The sequence below is a fragment of the Idiotropiscis lumnitzeri genome, chromosome 12, assembly GCF_059441095.1.
Source record: "Idiotropiscis lumnitzeri isolate Australia: NSW breed Sydney's pygmy pipehorse chromosome 12, RoL_Ilum_1.0, whole genome shotgun sequence".
Classification (NCBI taxonomy): domain Eukaryota; kingdom Metazoa; phylum Chordata; class Actinopteri; order Syngnathiformes; family Syngnathidae; genus Idiotropiscis; species Idiotropiscis lumnitzeri.
The window spans coordinates 16,756,548-16,771,310 of record NC_142402.1 but is presented as its reverse complement, the minus strand read 5'-3'; the positions used below and the strand labels follow the sequence as shown (position 1 = coordinate 16,771,310).

General features: G+C 43.9%; 1 protein-coding gene across 1 annotated transcript; it reads right to left on the bottom strand.

The window, feature by feature from the left end:
* Positions 1-1,566: 1,566 nt before the first annotated feature.
* LOC148326224 (Krueppel-like factor 6) lies at positions 1,567-7,334 on the bottom strand. Its single transcript, XM_088311754.1, has 4 exons — positions 7,091-7,334; positions 4,561-5,131; positions 2,690-2,813; positions 1,567-2,182 (listed from the first exon to the last, which is right to left on the bottom strand). The coding sequence occupies exons 1-4, from the start codon at positions 7,190-7,192 to the stop codon at positions 2,131-2,133; spliced, it is 849 nt and encodes a 282-aa protein (XP_088167880.1). The 5' UTR covers positions 7,193-7,334; the 3' UTR covers positions 1,567-2,130.
* Between the last annotated feature and the right edge of the window lie 7,429 nt (positions 7,335-14,763).

The following is a 14,763-nucleotide window of genomic DNA, read 5'->3' as shown; positions in this document are numbered from 1 at the left end:
AATGTTTATTATCTCTTGAAATGGGGGAGATTGAGTTAATCTTTTTAACAAAACAATATCATATTAAAGTTGGATCTTTTTTAAAAAAAAAAATCATTTCATTAGGCAATTAGTCTTTTGTCACCCCCAAGAAAATAATTTAAAAATTTTGGCGAGATTTATGTCTGAAATGTTCAAAGATTAAAAAGTCATTTTTTTCCCTGAGGAAAAAAAGTCATATTACAAGACCAGTCAAAATGCAGAAATGTCAAGTCAAAATGTACAAGGGGGAAAAACGTTTTCACATTTTCACACGCAAATGATTTGTACTTGTCATCTTATTTTGAAAGCTCTCGGGCTGACTTTGAAGCGAAGATGGCGTGCACAGGAGCAAAAGCCACACGTGCCACACACACATTCCCGCCTGACTCTGTTGAAAGAAGAAAAAGACAAACATGGAAATGTCGGTCTTGTCCTTCGGACTGTGATACACGCCTTTTATTGTGGCGGGGGGGCGGAGAGGAAATGAGCGTCTGTAAAGCTTTTTCAATAACTGCATGCGTGTGGGTGTGTGTGTGTGTGTGTGTGTTGAAGAGGACAAGGCCACTTGCGTAAGGCATCAGGAAGGTCAACAGTGCACTTTTTTCTCTCGCTTTTGCTTCAACATGTACAAGCCAAAGAAAAAGTGAAGGCAACTGGCCTCAAAAGCGCTATTATTAGTGGTATTCCCAACAAAAAGCCTTATGTGTTTTTCTACAATAGCAACATCAAGGAAGCTGCCCTCCAATGATGTCATTCCTCCAAGCGCAACAAACGCAAGCAGACCCCCTCCGCAGAACTGATGCAATCCCTTCCCTCCCCACAGCATTTAAACGACATCCACGCTCAGTCAACACGCTGCACTGTGCACCCCAGGACACTAGTTGGCGATGTGACTATTTGGGGCGGAGCATGTCAAGCATGAAGTATTGTCATCACATAAACAAACTTTTTTTCAGGAGGCCCTTGGAAACACTGGAAAGAAAATAAAACAGGAATTAAATGAATCATTAATAATTAATTAATCAAAATAATCATTTATTTTAAAAGAATCTTTTTTTGTGCTTACGTTTGAAATTCCTTTTAAATACGTTTTAAGATGACAAAATCAACCAGAATACTATCGATACGATTAAAGTTGGATTTAGTAGGAGGAAAAAAGTCCTTATGTCACAAGGCTCAATTCCATTTTTTGGACAGCAAACTTTGTCTTCATTTGTCATCATTCAAGTGAGATTTGTTTCAGAAATTTGGGGGCAGAATAAATTGGGAATTTTGGGAGAAAAAAGTTGGATTTGATCAAAATTATTCAATGACCAGATTGTTAAAATGAGGAGATGACAGAATTCTTTTCCAGCGTGTCCAAGACACTCGTCTGCAACTTCCCACTGCTGAGGTTCATCATTTTTATTTTCTCCCTCTTGCTTAACAAACATCAAAAATGAGCTTTCTGGCATGTATGTTTTCAGACAGGCTACGTCGTACATTGCACATTTATTAGCTGCACCAAAAAAAAAAACCCTCCTCCCTCCCTCCCCCTCCTATTTTTCTCTTCGTTTTTTTTTTTTTTTTTTTTTAATGAGCAGGAAGCTGTAGCTTCACCTCCAGTCCACCAGAGGGCGCACAAACAGACAGAGAAGCCCTTCTATGCTCTCCGGGCTTTCCTCTCATTCACTCTGAGACAAAAAGACGCCATTCGTCCACCATGCACGCCGCACTTCAGCAAACCAACCAGCGCAGGCATCTACAGTCCAAACACTCCGCCGCCGCCCCCAAAAAAGTCCCAAGATTCTCTGGTCATGGGAGGGGTGGGCCGTAAAAAAAAAAAAAAAAACGGCAAACACCATACGTGAACTCCCGTCCTTTCCGGAACTTTCTGCAAGGTCCCTGCTCCAGCACAGCGAGGTGTCAGAGGCACTGAGTACGGTGCAAAATGAGAGCTTGCGTTTACGTCCTGCTTTTCCCCCGCTGACTGGAACGCCGTCCAACGCGGTGCGCAGTCGCGGTACGCCATTGACATGCCCCACCGGCCTTGCTGACGCCACACAGGTCAGGAAACATCTGCCCAATTTGTCCCGCTTGGCCTTCCACGCCGCCGCCGCCACTGCCGCCTTAGATGTGCCGCTTCATGTGCAGAGCCAGGTGGTCCGAGCGGGAAAAACACCTGAGCAAAGGTGGGAATGTTGCGGCACGTCAGTGAGGATGGGACCGGTCATATAGACATTTTGTTCTGTTTGATATGATATGTGACATTAGCATATAGCATTAGCATGTAGCATTAGCAAAGATTAAATAAATTAGATGAACTAAATTCGGTTTTTCTTTCTAAAAATAAATGGTAATATCGCCATCTTTGATAAATTTGCCATCTTTTTTTTTATTTTTCAAAGGAAAGAGTCAAATTTTAAAAAAAGTTAAATTTGGTTAACAAGAAAAGAAGCATAAAAATACAAAACTGAAGTCAGATTTTGTTTTTAAAAATAAAGGGATAAAATTAAAGTAAATTTCATTTCTCTAAAGAAAGGCGTTTTTCATTTTATTTATTTATTTGTTATCAATCAAAAATAAAAAACAGGAAATAAAAAGAGAAAAGATAAAATTTTTTCAAATAAACAAATAAATGAATGTGGAATTCCAATTTTGTCCAACGCAGAAACGTTTGAAAGAGTACCTGTCGCAGTGGCTGCATTTGAATGGCTTGGCTCCGGTGTGCTTCCTGAAGTGACGGGTTAGCTCGTCGCTGCGTGCAAAGCGCCACTCGCAGCCTTCCCACGAGCATCTGTACGGCTTCTCGCCTGCCACGCAAAACCACAAAATAATACAAATGAAAAAAAAAACGTCACTTGTAAAGAACATGTACACAAATACAATCAATTGGCGGCGGGAAGTAAAAAAACTTTGTTCAAATCCACATCACGTGTTGTTGTTATGCTCCACACAACACGGCTGACTCATAGTGCAGCATGTTGCTCACATGTTGCATGTCACATGTGTTACATATTTTGAATTCACTAAAAGAAATCATTCATTTACTTCTCGGCTCAAGTATACTTATTGAATAGTCATAGAAACTGTGCCTGTCTAGTTTTTCTTACTGCATACAATGCTGCTGACTCGCTACTTTTGTTCATTCACATTTAAAAGCATCTATGTTTTGTATTGCTTATTTTCATGAGATTATTTATTAATAGGTTTAGTTGCTGCTACAAACAGTGCTGCTGACTATTGCCGACTAGTGTAAGTTGAGCAGGAAAACAAGCTTGGGAGCTGTGGAATGGAGCTTATGTAATACGTGTGAGTGTGTGTGTGGGGGGGGGGGGGTGCGTGTGTGTGTGCGTGTGTGTTTGTGTGGTGGCATTAAGTGGAGGGGGGGGGACGCTCACATGGTCGGGCAAGGATGCGAGGAATGCAACTTCCTCCGCTAATGGGCGGCACTGCAGCTGTAAACAGCTCGCTTGCAGGTCAAAGTTGACGAGGTTCACATATGCACGATGACGGCGCACCACCGCACTCATGAAAGAAAAGGCGAAGAGCACAATTCCCATCTCGTTTTTTTCTTTTTTTCCCTCTGCGGCGGGTGTTCTCAGGGCGAAATGTGAGCCGTGTTTGCACGATAAACATTGTGTGTTTGCCAACATCAAAGGATATTTCCCGCTCTCAAATGTAAAAGTTGAACTCCAAAACAAACCATTTTGGTAATAAAAAAAACAAAACTTCAAACTACCTCGTTTGATTTGACGGGACGTTAGCATTTAGCATTAGCACTTTTTTGAAAGCCCATTTTCATCAAAGAACATTTTGATCCATCAAATACAAATTGCCGAACTCCAAAACAAAAATAACCCTTTGTCATTTCACATGATACACAACATTAGCAATTAGCGTTGGCAAGTAGCATCAGCACCGCACGCCATTCATTTCTAAAGATAATTTCGTCACATTTCGTTCTATAAACTGAGCGTAAAAACAAAACATTACGCCAAAAAAAACACTTTGATGTCATTTGACGTGATAAGGGACCGTAGATTGAAACATTAGCATGTAGCATTAGCTCTTCCTTTCACTCATTTTTGAAAATCTGTTTCCATTTTATCAAACAATTCCTCATTTTGAACATCCATCTGGTCTCGGTGCTACCGCTTAGCCATGGAGCTCTGTTAGCATAACAAGTTTGAGATACGAGTGCCTTGAGTGTTTCCAACTTTTTGAGGGATGTTTAATGTGGTGCGTGGCTACTAAAGTTTAAGGAAGGCTGTTAAAAAAAAAGGAGATGAACGGGGGGGGGGGGGGGGAGTAATCAAATGCCGCTTTGGTGTTCACAAGGGCCGATCGTATGTTGGTGGAATATGAATCAAGGAGCATAAGTCACCTGTTTTTTCCCTCAATTTTGCATTGAGTTTGTAAGCTGAGCTGTGATTGGTCGGTACCTGAACCCTTAACTGTTATGGCAGAATGGTAAATTGTGTTAGTCTTATGCTAACAGAAGCAAAAATAAAAAGTAAAAGAAAATTATTCCCCAAAACGACGGCTTGTTTCTCATACCTGTGTGGGTGCGCTGGTGCGCCTTGAGGTGCGAGCTCTTGGTGTACACCTTCCGGCATCCGTTGAAGAGACACCTGTGCACTCGCCTCCTGCCGTCCGGCGACGCCTCCCCGATGGCGAGCCCCGCCCTTTCCGCCCCGCCACCCGTCCTGCCTTTCCCGGCGGCAAGCGGGCCGACGTGGCTGCCGCCGCCCCACACCTGCACCCCCACCGGACCCTCCTTGGCCAGCTCGGGTGAGGAAGGCGGCGTCCCGATGATGACGGCGGCGCTCAGGTCCTCGGGGCCGTCGCCCAGGAGGTCGGCCAACGAGCCGGCGGGGAAGTCGAGGACGGGCGACAGTTCCTCTGAGCTGTCCGACGCCTCGCTGCTGGCGTCCGAGTGGAAGCAGCAGCCGGCGGCGTCCCGGCTCTCCGGGGGGTCCTCGTCCTCCTTGACCAGCTTGGGATCGGCCGCCTTGTCGCCGCACGCCAGCATCAGTTTGCTCCACAGGTCCTCCTGGTTCTCAAACTTCAGCTCGGACGCCGACACGTATGGCTCGGCCTGCAGGTAGCGCTCCAGCTCCAAGCATGTCTGGAAAAAAAAACCAAACAAGCCAGATGACCCCAAGGTTAAGATGAGGAAAAGGAAGTGGATGACTGGATGATCATTTGTCATAAAAAGAATACCACACTTCCAAATGCGCTGCATGTTATTTCGAACAAAATTGTGCTTATGGCCTTGTTTTGAATAATTAAAAAAAAAAAAAACATTTAACTGCTTTTTTTGGTTCAAAGTCTTCAAACGTTGGAGCGCTCACTGAAATGGAAATAGTCTGCATTAAAGCGCTCCATGATGACGCGTGACTAGTTCAAACTTGCTTTCTTGAAGATAAGTATTAATTTGAGTGGTTGAAAGTTGTAAAGGAAACGCTCACTGAAACCGAAAGAGTGCGCATTAAAGTCTGTCACGATTCAACAAATTTGCCTTCCTGAACATTCCAATTTATTTCCCTGCGTGGATTTGCTCATTCTCTTCAAAACAAAAAAAAACTTCGGCATTGAAGCGCTGCCTGATCCCGGCGGCTTTGCTTTCCCACGTCGGCCATTTGTTTTGCACGAACCAGGAAGAAGCGCAAACGCGTCGCATGTTGATGTCATGCGTGTCGACCAACATTCCCAAGTGGCGTCTGTGGGCCAAGTGCTTGTAGATCTTTTAGCGCCATCAATTATTCAGCATAATGTGGATTTAATAATGCATTTGAAGGCACGGCTAGAAATAACATCGCACGCCGGGGACATGTGAGGTGGATGGTGGACTTGAAGGGGGTGATGGGGGGGGGTGGTTGTATGTGTGGAGGGGGGCGTCCATAAAAAGCTCCGGCATGAATACTGCACGATCCTCTTCGGAAATGTATGCGAGGGGCTTGGGAAGCCTCTCTTGTGGGTCCGGCGTGGGCCAAATTCCGACAGCAGCAGATAACTGGAAGATGACTCATTAAGGGAATCTGCAGCGGCATTCCCAGACAAAAACGTGTCAAGGAGAAGAATGTGGACGCGGAGTTGCGAGGCGCAGACCACTCCGAGTTGAAATGGTACAAAGCAAAGCATGCAAGTCCCGCAATTTTGACTTGGGGGAGGTCTGGCAGAAAGAAGGCAGGATGTGAAATTGGAATGACAAGAACAAAAGGAAGAAGAAATGAAATCATCGCAAACATGATGAGCGAACTGAACTTCAAAGAGTTTCCATCAAAGCACTTCAGCGAGACTCAGTAAGATGAGTTCACTTGGATGGGAAAAGTTTGAATGCTTGAAATGGGGAAAAAAAAAGATGCCACATAATTACGCGATGATGTCAAATTGTACTTATTTACGGACTTTGCTGTTTTTAACTGAAAAGTATCGGCACCGCATGACGCCTCATTATTATTTCTTTATCATGACGGCAGATTGCAGTTGTTGCTCAAATTAGAAAAAAAGTTTCAGGCCTTGGTTGGTAGTTTTGCCTCTCTTGCTTGCACTCACTTTAGCTGTCAGTCTGCGCACGTGCACGAGTGACAGCTCCACGCACGCGCTTACGACCCCCGTACTTGCCATGGTGGAGGTCCGACTTAATAAGCGAAATTCTTCTACAAGAAAAAGCCACTTTTAAAAAGTGGAACTGATGAAGTCAGCTGGTCGCTGTCAGTCTGCGCGCGTGCACCCGTGACAGTTCCTAGTACGCGCGAGCATGCACGCCTATGTCTGGAACTTGGCTCCCGGTTGGCCAGCCTGCCTTGGGGGAGGTCCGACAAAAGCGTCAGTCCTCTACTATGCGAGGATTTCTTTTTTTTTTTCTATGACAAAAAAAAAAGCGAATTCAAAGTCAGTCGAATGACAGCTCCATGCACGCGCACGCACGACGGTTGCGCATGCAAAGTTTGCGCGTTCCACTTCTAAGTGACGCAAAAAGCCATCAACAAGTTGGCCTCGCACTGTCGCACCAACTTGGGGCTCCTTTTTGGGGGCTCTTTCAAACATTTTTTTAATTTTTTTTCTTTTCTATTTCGCTTACCTGCTGCCAGTACTCTTCCAGGGACGGTAACGCGGAAAAGTATCCCGTGTCGTGCACGATCTGGAGCTCCTGGAAGATGCTGCACATGGGGATGACGTCCATCTCAGCGTCCTGCCTGGTGGTCGTGCGTGCGTGCGCGTGTACGTCGCGCTGGTTCCGGAGCGCAGCGCACACTGACTGAAGTCTGCTCCCGAATGTCAGCTCCCTCTAAACTCGCCTCCTCCTCCTGGTCACCGCTACAACTCCACACGAACATGCACCACGTGACACCGTGACGTTGCACGCCGCTCCGGCCAATGAGCTACGGGCAGCGCTCGACCCGCCTTCCGGCGCGGTCGGCGCCAATGGTTGCCCGCAGTCGGAGCCTCTGCCCCAGTCTGATTGGCTGTCGAGCCCAGAGCGGCTCCCGCTGCTCATTGGGCCGCGCCGGAGCTATTTTTAGCTCACTATATAAACGCGCACAATCAGGAAGCAAAGCGCGAGTGGAGCGCTCTGAGAGCCCGAGACCAACAGCGGCACAAGTGCGTCGAACGTAGACTGGGCTAGGCGCTCCTCTGCTCTCCGACTGTGGTCCGCGCGCAGGCACCGTCCGCTGGAGCATCAGCTGTTTTTTTTTTGTTTATCTCGATCAAACATCGATTACGCTGACATCCTGACACCATTGAGTCAACAAGATTGGACGTCCAGGTTTATGCAGGAATTGTTGAAAAAGAAAATAATTTGAAAAGTTGTCATTTAAAAAAAAACAAAAAACTCATAATTTTACAAGAAAAGTTAGCTTCGTTGAGAACATAAATTGAATGAAGTTGCATCTTCAACAGAAAAGGGTGGCTATAAAAAAGGGTATTGTTTTTTTTAGATCAAAGTTATTCAAAAGTGAGACTTGTAAAATGGAAATTATTTAAAGCGATTATTGTAATATTAAAAACTAAATTGCAGAAAAACATCCATCCATTATCTGTACTGCTTCTCCTCACAAGGGTTGCGGGAGTTTTGGAGCTCATCCCAGCTATCTTCGGGCAGGAGGCGGAGAACACCCTGAACTGGTTGCCAGCAAATTGCAGGGCACATATAGACAAACAACAATTCGCGCTCACACTCATACCTAGGGGCAATTTAGAATGTTCAATCGACCTGCCATGCATGTTTTTGGAATGTGTTTTTTTCTTAAATTACAAAATTACCTTGAGCAAAAAATGAACGATCCAATATCATAAAACAACAGCTTGTTTTCACCCTAGAAATTGATTTTTTTAATCTTGAAAAGGGTGCTTTTTCTGGGAAATAAAGGACCAGCCTCATCCCTTTTTTTTTCTTTCAGTGACTCCTCTGAACAGTCTCGAAGCAACAATGTGATTGACAGGCTGAGGAATGTATGCCGAAGCTACAGGTGGCGCTGTAACTAATTGGAGACTTGACTTAATTCACTTCCTGGGAAAAGGCACAACAGCAAGAAAGGGAAAGCTGTCTTGTTTCCAGACGACTTTTCCAAGAGAAGATTCCAGGAAATAAGATCAGACATCCCGCATTTAAATGCCCCACTGCAGCAGCCTTCATGAATATTAATCAGAGGTTTTGCGCTTCCATACATTGTTGATTTATGTTCTTCATTTGTGTCTCGTCAAAACGTTAATGTCAAAAGTGCGTTTGGGGAATGTCACATTGCATTTAAGGGCTCACGCTTAACGAATGGAGCACAAGTCTCTAACACACACGCACGCAACTACACTCACACACACACACACACGCACAAATTACAGACTGAAGACAATGTCATTTGGTCTGCTGAGAACTTGCTAGAAACTAACCAACAATTTCAACCAAACTTCAATGAAAAACCAACACAAAACCAACCAAAGCTGACAAACTCAATCCAACCATCGTGTCTAATAACAACAAACCGCCACCAGAAAGCCAACTAACCAATGCGCAAATAAGGAACCAGCAAAGAAATTAAAGCCAGCAAAGCATTAAGCAAACAAATGCATCAATAATTAAACCAACCAACTCACCAACACCAAAAAGTCAACCAAAAGCAATAAACTAAACCAACCATCCAACCAAACAACAACAAAGCAATCAAAACCCAGCAACCACCCAACCCAACCAACCAAACCCAAAAATCAAGACTTAACCAACTATGAAACAAACTCATCAATTAAACTCTTGATCTCTCTATGTCTACCTGTCTATCTTCTGTTTGTAAACCCGTCCCGGCAACCCCCGAAAAAAACCAAAAAAAAACCAAGAGGCTCTCATATGAAGCCTTGTGGAACACCTTCTCTCACTTGTACAGTATGTACAGAACTTAAAAACATTTCAAATCATCCATCCAGTTTTTCATGACTTTTCATCTTGGGAACAATCCTGAATTGTATCTTAAAAAATGTTGACGTTTTAATGGAAAAAAAACCTATGATTTTTATTCCCTGGGGGAAAAAAAACCCAAGAATCTTCTTGATAGTGCCGGATGGTCACATGACTCAACCCCCCCCACCCCAAAATAAAAACGAGAGCAGCGACTCCATGTCTTGCGGTGACGCACGAGGGACGTGTGTGACAAAGTGTCTCTATGGCGACCGTTTTAGCGCTGGGTGGCTAGCATGTGCATGGCTACGCGCACATACACACACATGTGATTTGTTGCCTCACTTTGAAGCAGGCCAGTTGCAATATTGACGCAGACGTACATTTTATGACAAAAGTAGTAAAATGCGCCACATTTTCCACCGTAAACTTTACGACACTTTATTGTCTCAAAGTAATTAAGAGAGCATTAAGTTTAATGTGCGGCGCATAGCTCGGGATTACACACAAACACACGCACAGCAAAAAATTGCTCATAAAACATGTTTACGTTAAAATATAAGCGCAATTCCCCCCAAAACAAACAGACCAAAAAATGTTTTGTTTAGTTTAGTTTTTCGGATTAAAATAGGTCAAAATTTGATCAAATTTTTTTCCTTTTGAATTTTTTTCCTTTGTATTTCAGAGCTTCATTCTTGTCCCCATCACACAAATAACACATTTTTGGTTGTTTTTTTTTTAAATATAATTTTTCACCCATTTATTTGAAATACAAAAGATAAAATGAAAAAGACTAATCTGATCTTTGATTTGAAATACAACAAAAATATATTTTGCTCTATTTTTTTTAACACATAATTAAAAAGGTCCCCAAAATAGGATAAAAACAGGCAAAAAAGGATCAAGGATCCATGTTTTTTTTTTTGGTACGATAGCAAAAAAAAAGAAAACGTCTTGGCAGCAGATTTATTTTCAATGCTAATAAAAAAAATGCAACAAGTGTATTCAACAAATTGGTTTTTCACCAGGCTATATTTTCACTGTCAAAATATGGTGGTGATTTCTTTTTATCTGCTCCCCAAATAAACCATTTTGTTGCTTGTCCTGAAAAAAACATCAAAATGTGGAGAATCTGGTCCGTCATTGGAGAGCCGTGAAATGCATATTTGATGCTGCTGTCATCGATATGGTAACAGATGAGGATGACGACATCTTGAGATTTCGTTATTTTGTGATATAATCCCTTGTTTGAACGTGACGCCCAAAATGTTGGCTTCCCGTAAACAAAGTGTCCTCCTAATGCAACATTTCAAGTCACAAGTTCACAGTCTGAAATGGGCATGGCGCAAGCAAAATGTTGCCAAACAATGAGCAGCCGTTTTCTTCACAACATCACATGACGTGTTCTTCTTGCTGTGGACACCGACTTCCAATCATCACAAGACTTCTTTAAAGACATCAATTGGATTACAAACCCGTGGACGATTGGGCACTCTGGCCTTTCCTTCCACAAGGATGTGGCGAAAAGTCGCGGAAAAAGCCAAGAATGTCAGATTTGTTTGTTGGCTTCCTTTTTTGACGGACAACAAAAATGCACAGGAAAGTTTGAAAAAAAAAAAACAAAGCAAATCAGACCTTGGCAACAATTTGAAGGAGCCACGGGAAATTTGGTGGGCTTGTCTATCAATCAACAAAATTTGGTGGACTTGTCTATCATAACAGCATGCACAAAAAAAGTCTTAAGGACCCGTGCCCAAAAATAAACAGGAGGAAAATTCCAGAGCCAGTCCAACAAAGGAGATTTGCCCAAAAATCATTTTTAGATTTAATGTAATATTTGCCAAGAACCAGTGGACGAGGAAATATTAACTCTATAGTAAACATCAATCAAAAGTGAGCAGAATTATAATTAATGGATGGATAGAGACTCAGCCAAAGGAAATTATTGGCCCATGTCTGATGCAGGTGTGTACCTAATGAAGTGGCCGTGGCGTGTGTATGTGACAGGACAACGAAACGACGTGACGCGTTTGAGTCGCAGGACTTTTGCTTTCATATGTGACTGCTTTGTATTTGTGTGGAGGACATTGGCACATTGATACGCTTCACAGTGTATCGGTCAAGGTAACAGGCGGCCACTGTTTGTGCATCACGGGATAGAGATGACTCATCATCATCATCATCATCATCATCAGAGAGGAGGAAAAAAAGCGATTCCAGGCGACATGAAATAAGCTGCGTCCACGTTCAAAGTGATTGTCTTTGACATTCATTCAATGGCAGCAGCCTGGGGTTGCCATGGTAACCATCCCATAGTCACTGGCCAATATTTGGTCAGTGCTGCTTGTTCAGTGACTAGTTGCAGGGACATGCAAAAAAAAAAAAAAAAAAAAAAAAAAAGAGTACATTTTGAAATGTCATATTAATAATTCCCTTTGGCTGTTTGTGCTGATGGAAATAAACAAAACAATTTGTTCACGACTAAACGCATCTCCGGCAGCTTCCAGGAGTTGCCTCCCCATCGGGGATGTTTTCAAGAGTCACAGAATATTCTAGAGAGAAAGCAATCCAAGATCTGAACTCAACAAACGCGTCATCTTTTGAGGAACATTCGAGCGACTGTGAAGCGCTGCTTAAGTGAAAGACCAAACCAGACAAACTCAATATTTGAGTGTGAGGTGCCGAAATTTGCCCGACTTCCAACGTGTAGGCATTTCTCTCCTGAAAATGTCGAGACTCCTCATTCGCTCCATCTTTAACTTCAATTGCAAAGCAAATCCAAAGAGGAGCACTAGCGCCATCTTCAGGGATCTGTCAGCCATTACAATGGTTTACGACACACTCGTTCACGTCTACCCATTGAAAAAGGCACTCAACGAATACATTTGCCTGCGCCAGTCGACAGCTGGATTCTAGTTTGTTGAATTTAAACGTCCATGCCAATCACAGAGTTAAAGACAACTGAATTGTTGCGTGTTTAAAAAAAAAAAAAAAGTCAGTCTCCGTCCCATTCTGTCCAGTCAGAACATTTGATCGAGCAATTGCAAAGTTGGTCATGCCCCACCAGCACCACGTTTCCACACGCGTGACATCACTCATCAGCACTTCCTGTCACGTTCACGTCACGAACAGCGAGGAGGCATCATTGATCATCTTTGCGTCAGGGGAGAGCGGCAACACGCGCAGAGGAAATGAATAGCGGGCGCAGATAAGAGCGCCGAGATGCTGTGTGCCGCACACGTGTGCCATGTTTGTGTCGTGTCATTTCTCGAGTGATGTCACATTTTTTACCTGTGAGGCGCACGCCAAACGAGGCTTCAAGGATCTCGACTGCATCTCGTTTGACAAAAAGCTCATAGAAATTGATCGTCAAAGTTTTTGTCGGACTCCGTTCAGACTAACTGTATGACCGATTGACAAACTAACAAACACACTGCTAACTTTCGGGATGCCTTTTTGTATTTTGACCAAATCGTGCTTACAAACGACCCAACTCCGGCTGGGTATTCTTTTCACTGTAAAATTATTGAGTCTGTCTCCCCACACGCTCTGGAGAGCATTGCAAGGCGTAGCCAATAACATCGGAACATCCGAGCGAGTAGGCCGCATCCTGTTGTTGACGAGCGGGCAGGAAGCGTCCGCATCCCCTCCAATGGGAAATGCAGGCGGGTTAAAAATAGCCGCAACAGGTAACACCGTGGCCACGCTGCTCACGAGCTCTTTTTTTGACCTTTTACCAGTGACAGTGAGCGTGCGGCCCGAGATCTCGAACTGTACGGCACGTGCACGGCCGCTCGTGTCATGTGACCTTATGCAACTTTTGCTTTGCTTTCCGAGTGCGCTCAAGTTTTACGACGCGGCCCCGGCGGGCCAAGTGCGTGCATGCCTGGAGAAGGGCATCATGGGAGTTGCGCGGCGCTCCCACGCAGCCCGGCCCAACCCCGGCGGCAGCTGCGATCGCCACGAGAGGAGCCAAAAAACCCCAGAGAAGCCCAAGCTGACCTCCACCCCGGCTACGCTGCCGTGACGCCCACAAACAGGAACGTGACCCCTTTTCTTCCCACTGTCATAGCGCAAGACCTCCCCTCCAACTCGGGGCCCCCAAAACCCCGCCCCTTTTCCCTTCTTCCTCCGCACTCCGAGGGGAATCCTCCACCCCACCAGCGGCATTCCACATCCTGTCCGAGCGACTCGTATGCAACGCATCTCAAGAGTTACCATGCAGAAAATGTGATTTGGAAAAAGCAAGACATCAGCGGAGACCTCCACCAAGGCTTCTTTCTGTTTCATCCTCTTCTGCATCTGAGGGCCCAAAAGTGTAAAAAGGCGGAATGCCACTACGGCAAACATCAAATTAATGTGGAAAACAATCGAGACCCCTTTTTTCTTTTGTCACCAAGTCATGACTCACTTTTAGATGTTAAGAACAATACCGAACAGACACACATTTTGTGGATTACATTTGACTCTAAAAAGACTATTTGGTCCCATTAAACAAAGAAAATTTGAAAGTCAAATATTCAGCGTAAAATTCACTCTGAGACTATGACATATTACGTGTTGTTCAAATAAGCTTTTTAAACAGATATAAATCACATGATTCGTTCATAGTGTGTCAATGAAGATGGAGATGCAAAACAAAAAATGAATTTCTTGGCACTGATGATGACATGACACGATGACATGAACCAAATCAACCAACCGCAAACTAGCCAAACCAATCCACCAACCAGCTAAATTAAACAAGAAACCAACCAACCAACCATCAAAATCAACCCATACACCACAAACGCACCAACTGACTTAAACAAACTAAACAACTAGAAAAACAAACAAACCCAAAAAATAGAGTAATCCAACGCACCAACAAACTAACTAACAAAACCAATAAACACAGCAAACCAACAATTGAAATCAAATCATCAACCAACCAAAAACACAAAATCAACAACTCCAACCAACCAAAGCAACAAATAATCGAAAGCAACCAGCCAACCAACAAACAGACAAATTAAAGTTTACGGACTGTCCTCATGCAGTCAATGTGACCGAATTTGTCGTCCACAACAAAAAAAAAAAAAAAACATGCTGGCAGAACGTCCACAGCTGGAGGCTAACACATGCTCAACACGTGTTTAACAAGGGGGGAAAAAAAAAACGCACTGGTTTGGTCGGCATGGTTACGACGACAACAACAACAAGTAAATGTAAGGAGCGTCCCATTCTGTCAAGTCATGCTTGTCTTCGACGCGAGTATCAATCACACACAAGAACGATCGTCAATCGATGAATGCTGAGAGGCCAGCATGAAGTCATCAACGTTACGGCGACATTTGGTAGGCACATGTATCATGAATAGAGACACA

Coding starts and splice junctions, on each gene's coding strand:
- LOC148326224 (XM_088311754.1), bottom strand. CDS start 7,192: ATGGACGTCATCCCCATGTGCAGCATCTTCCAGGAGCTCCAGATCGTG. Junction 5,132..7,090: donor TGGAAGAGTACTGGCAGCAG/GTAAGCGAAATA, acceptor TTTTTTTTCCAG/ACATGCTTGGAGCTGGAGCG. Junction 2,814..4,560: donor GCACCAGCGCACCCACACAG/GTATGAGAAACA, acceptor TTTGCGTGGCAG/GCGAGAAGCCGTACAGATGC.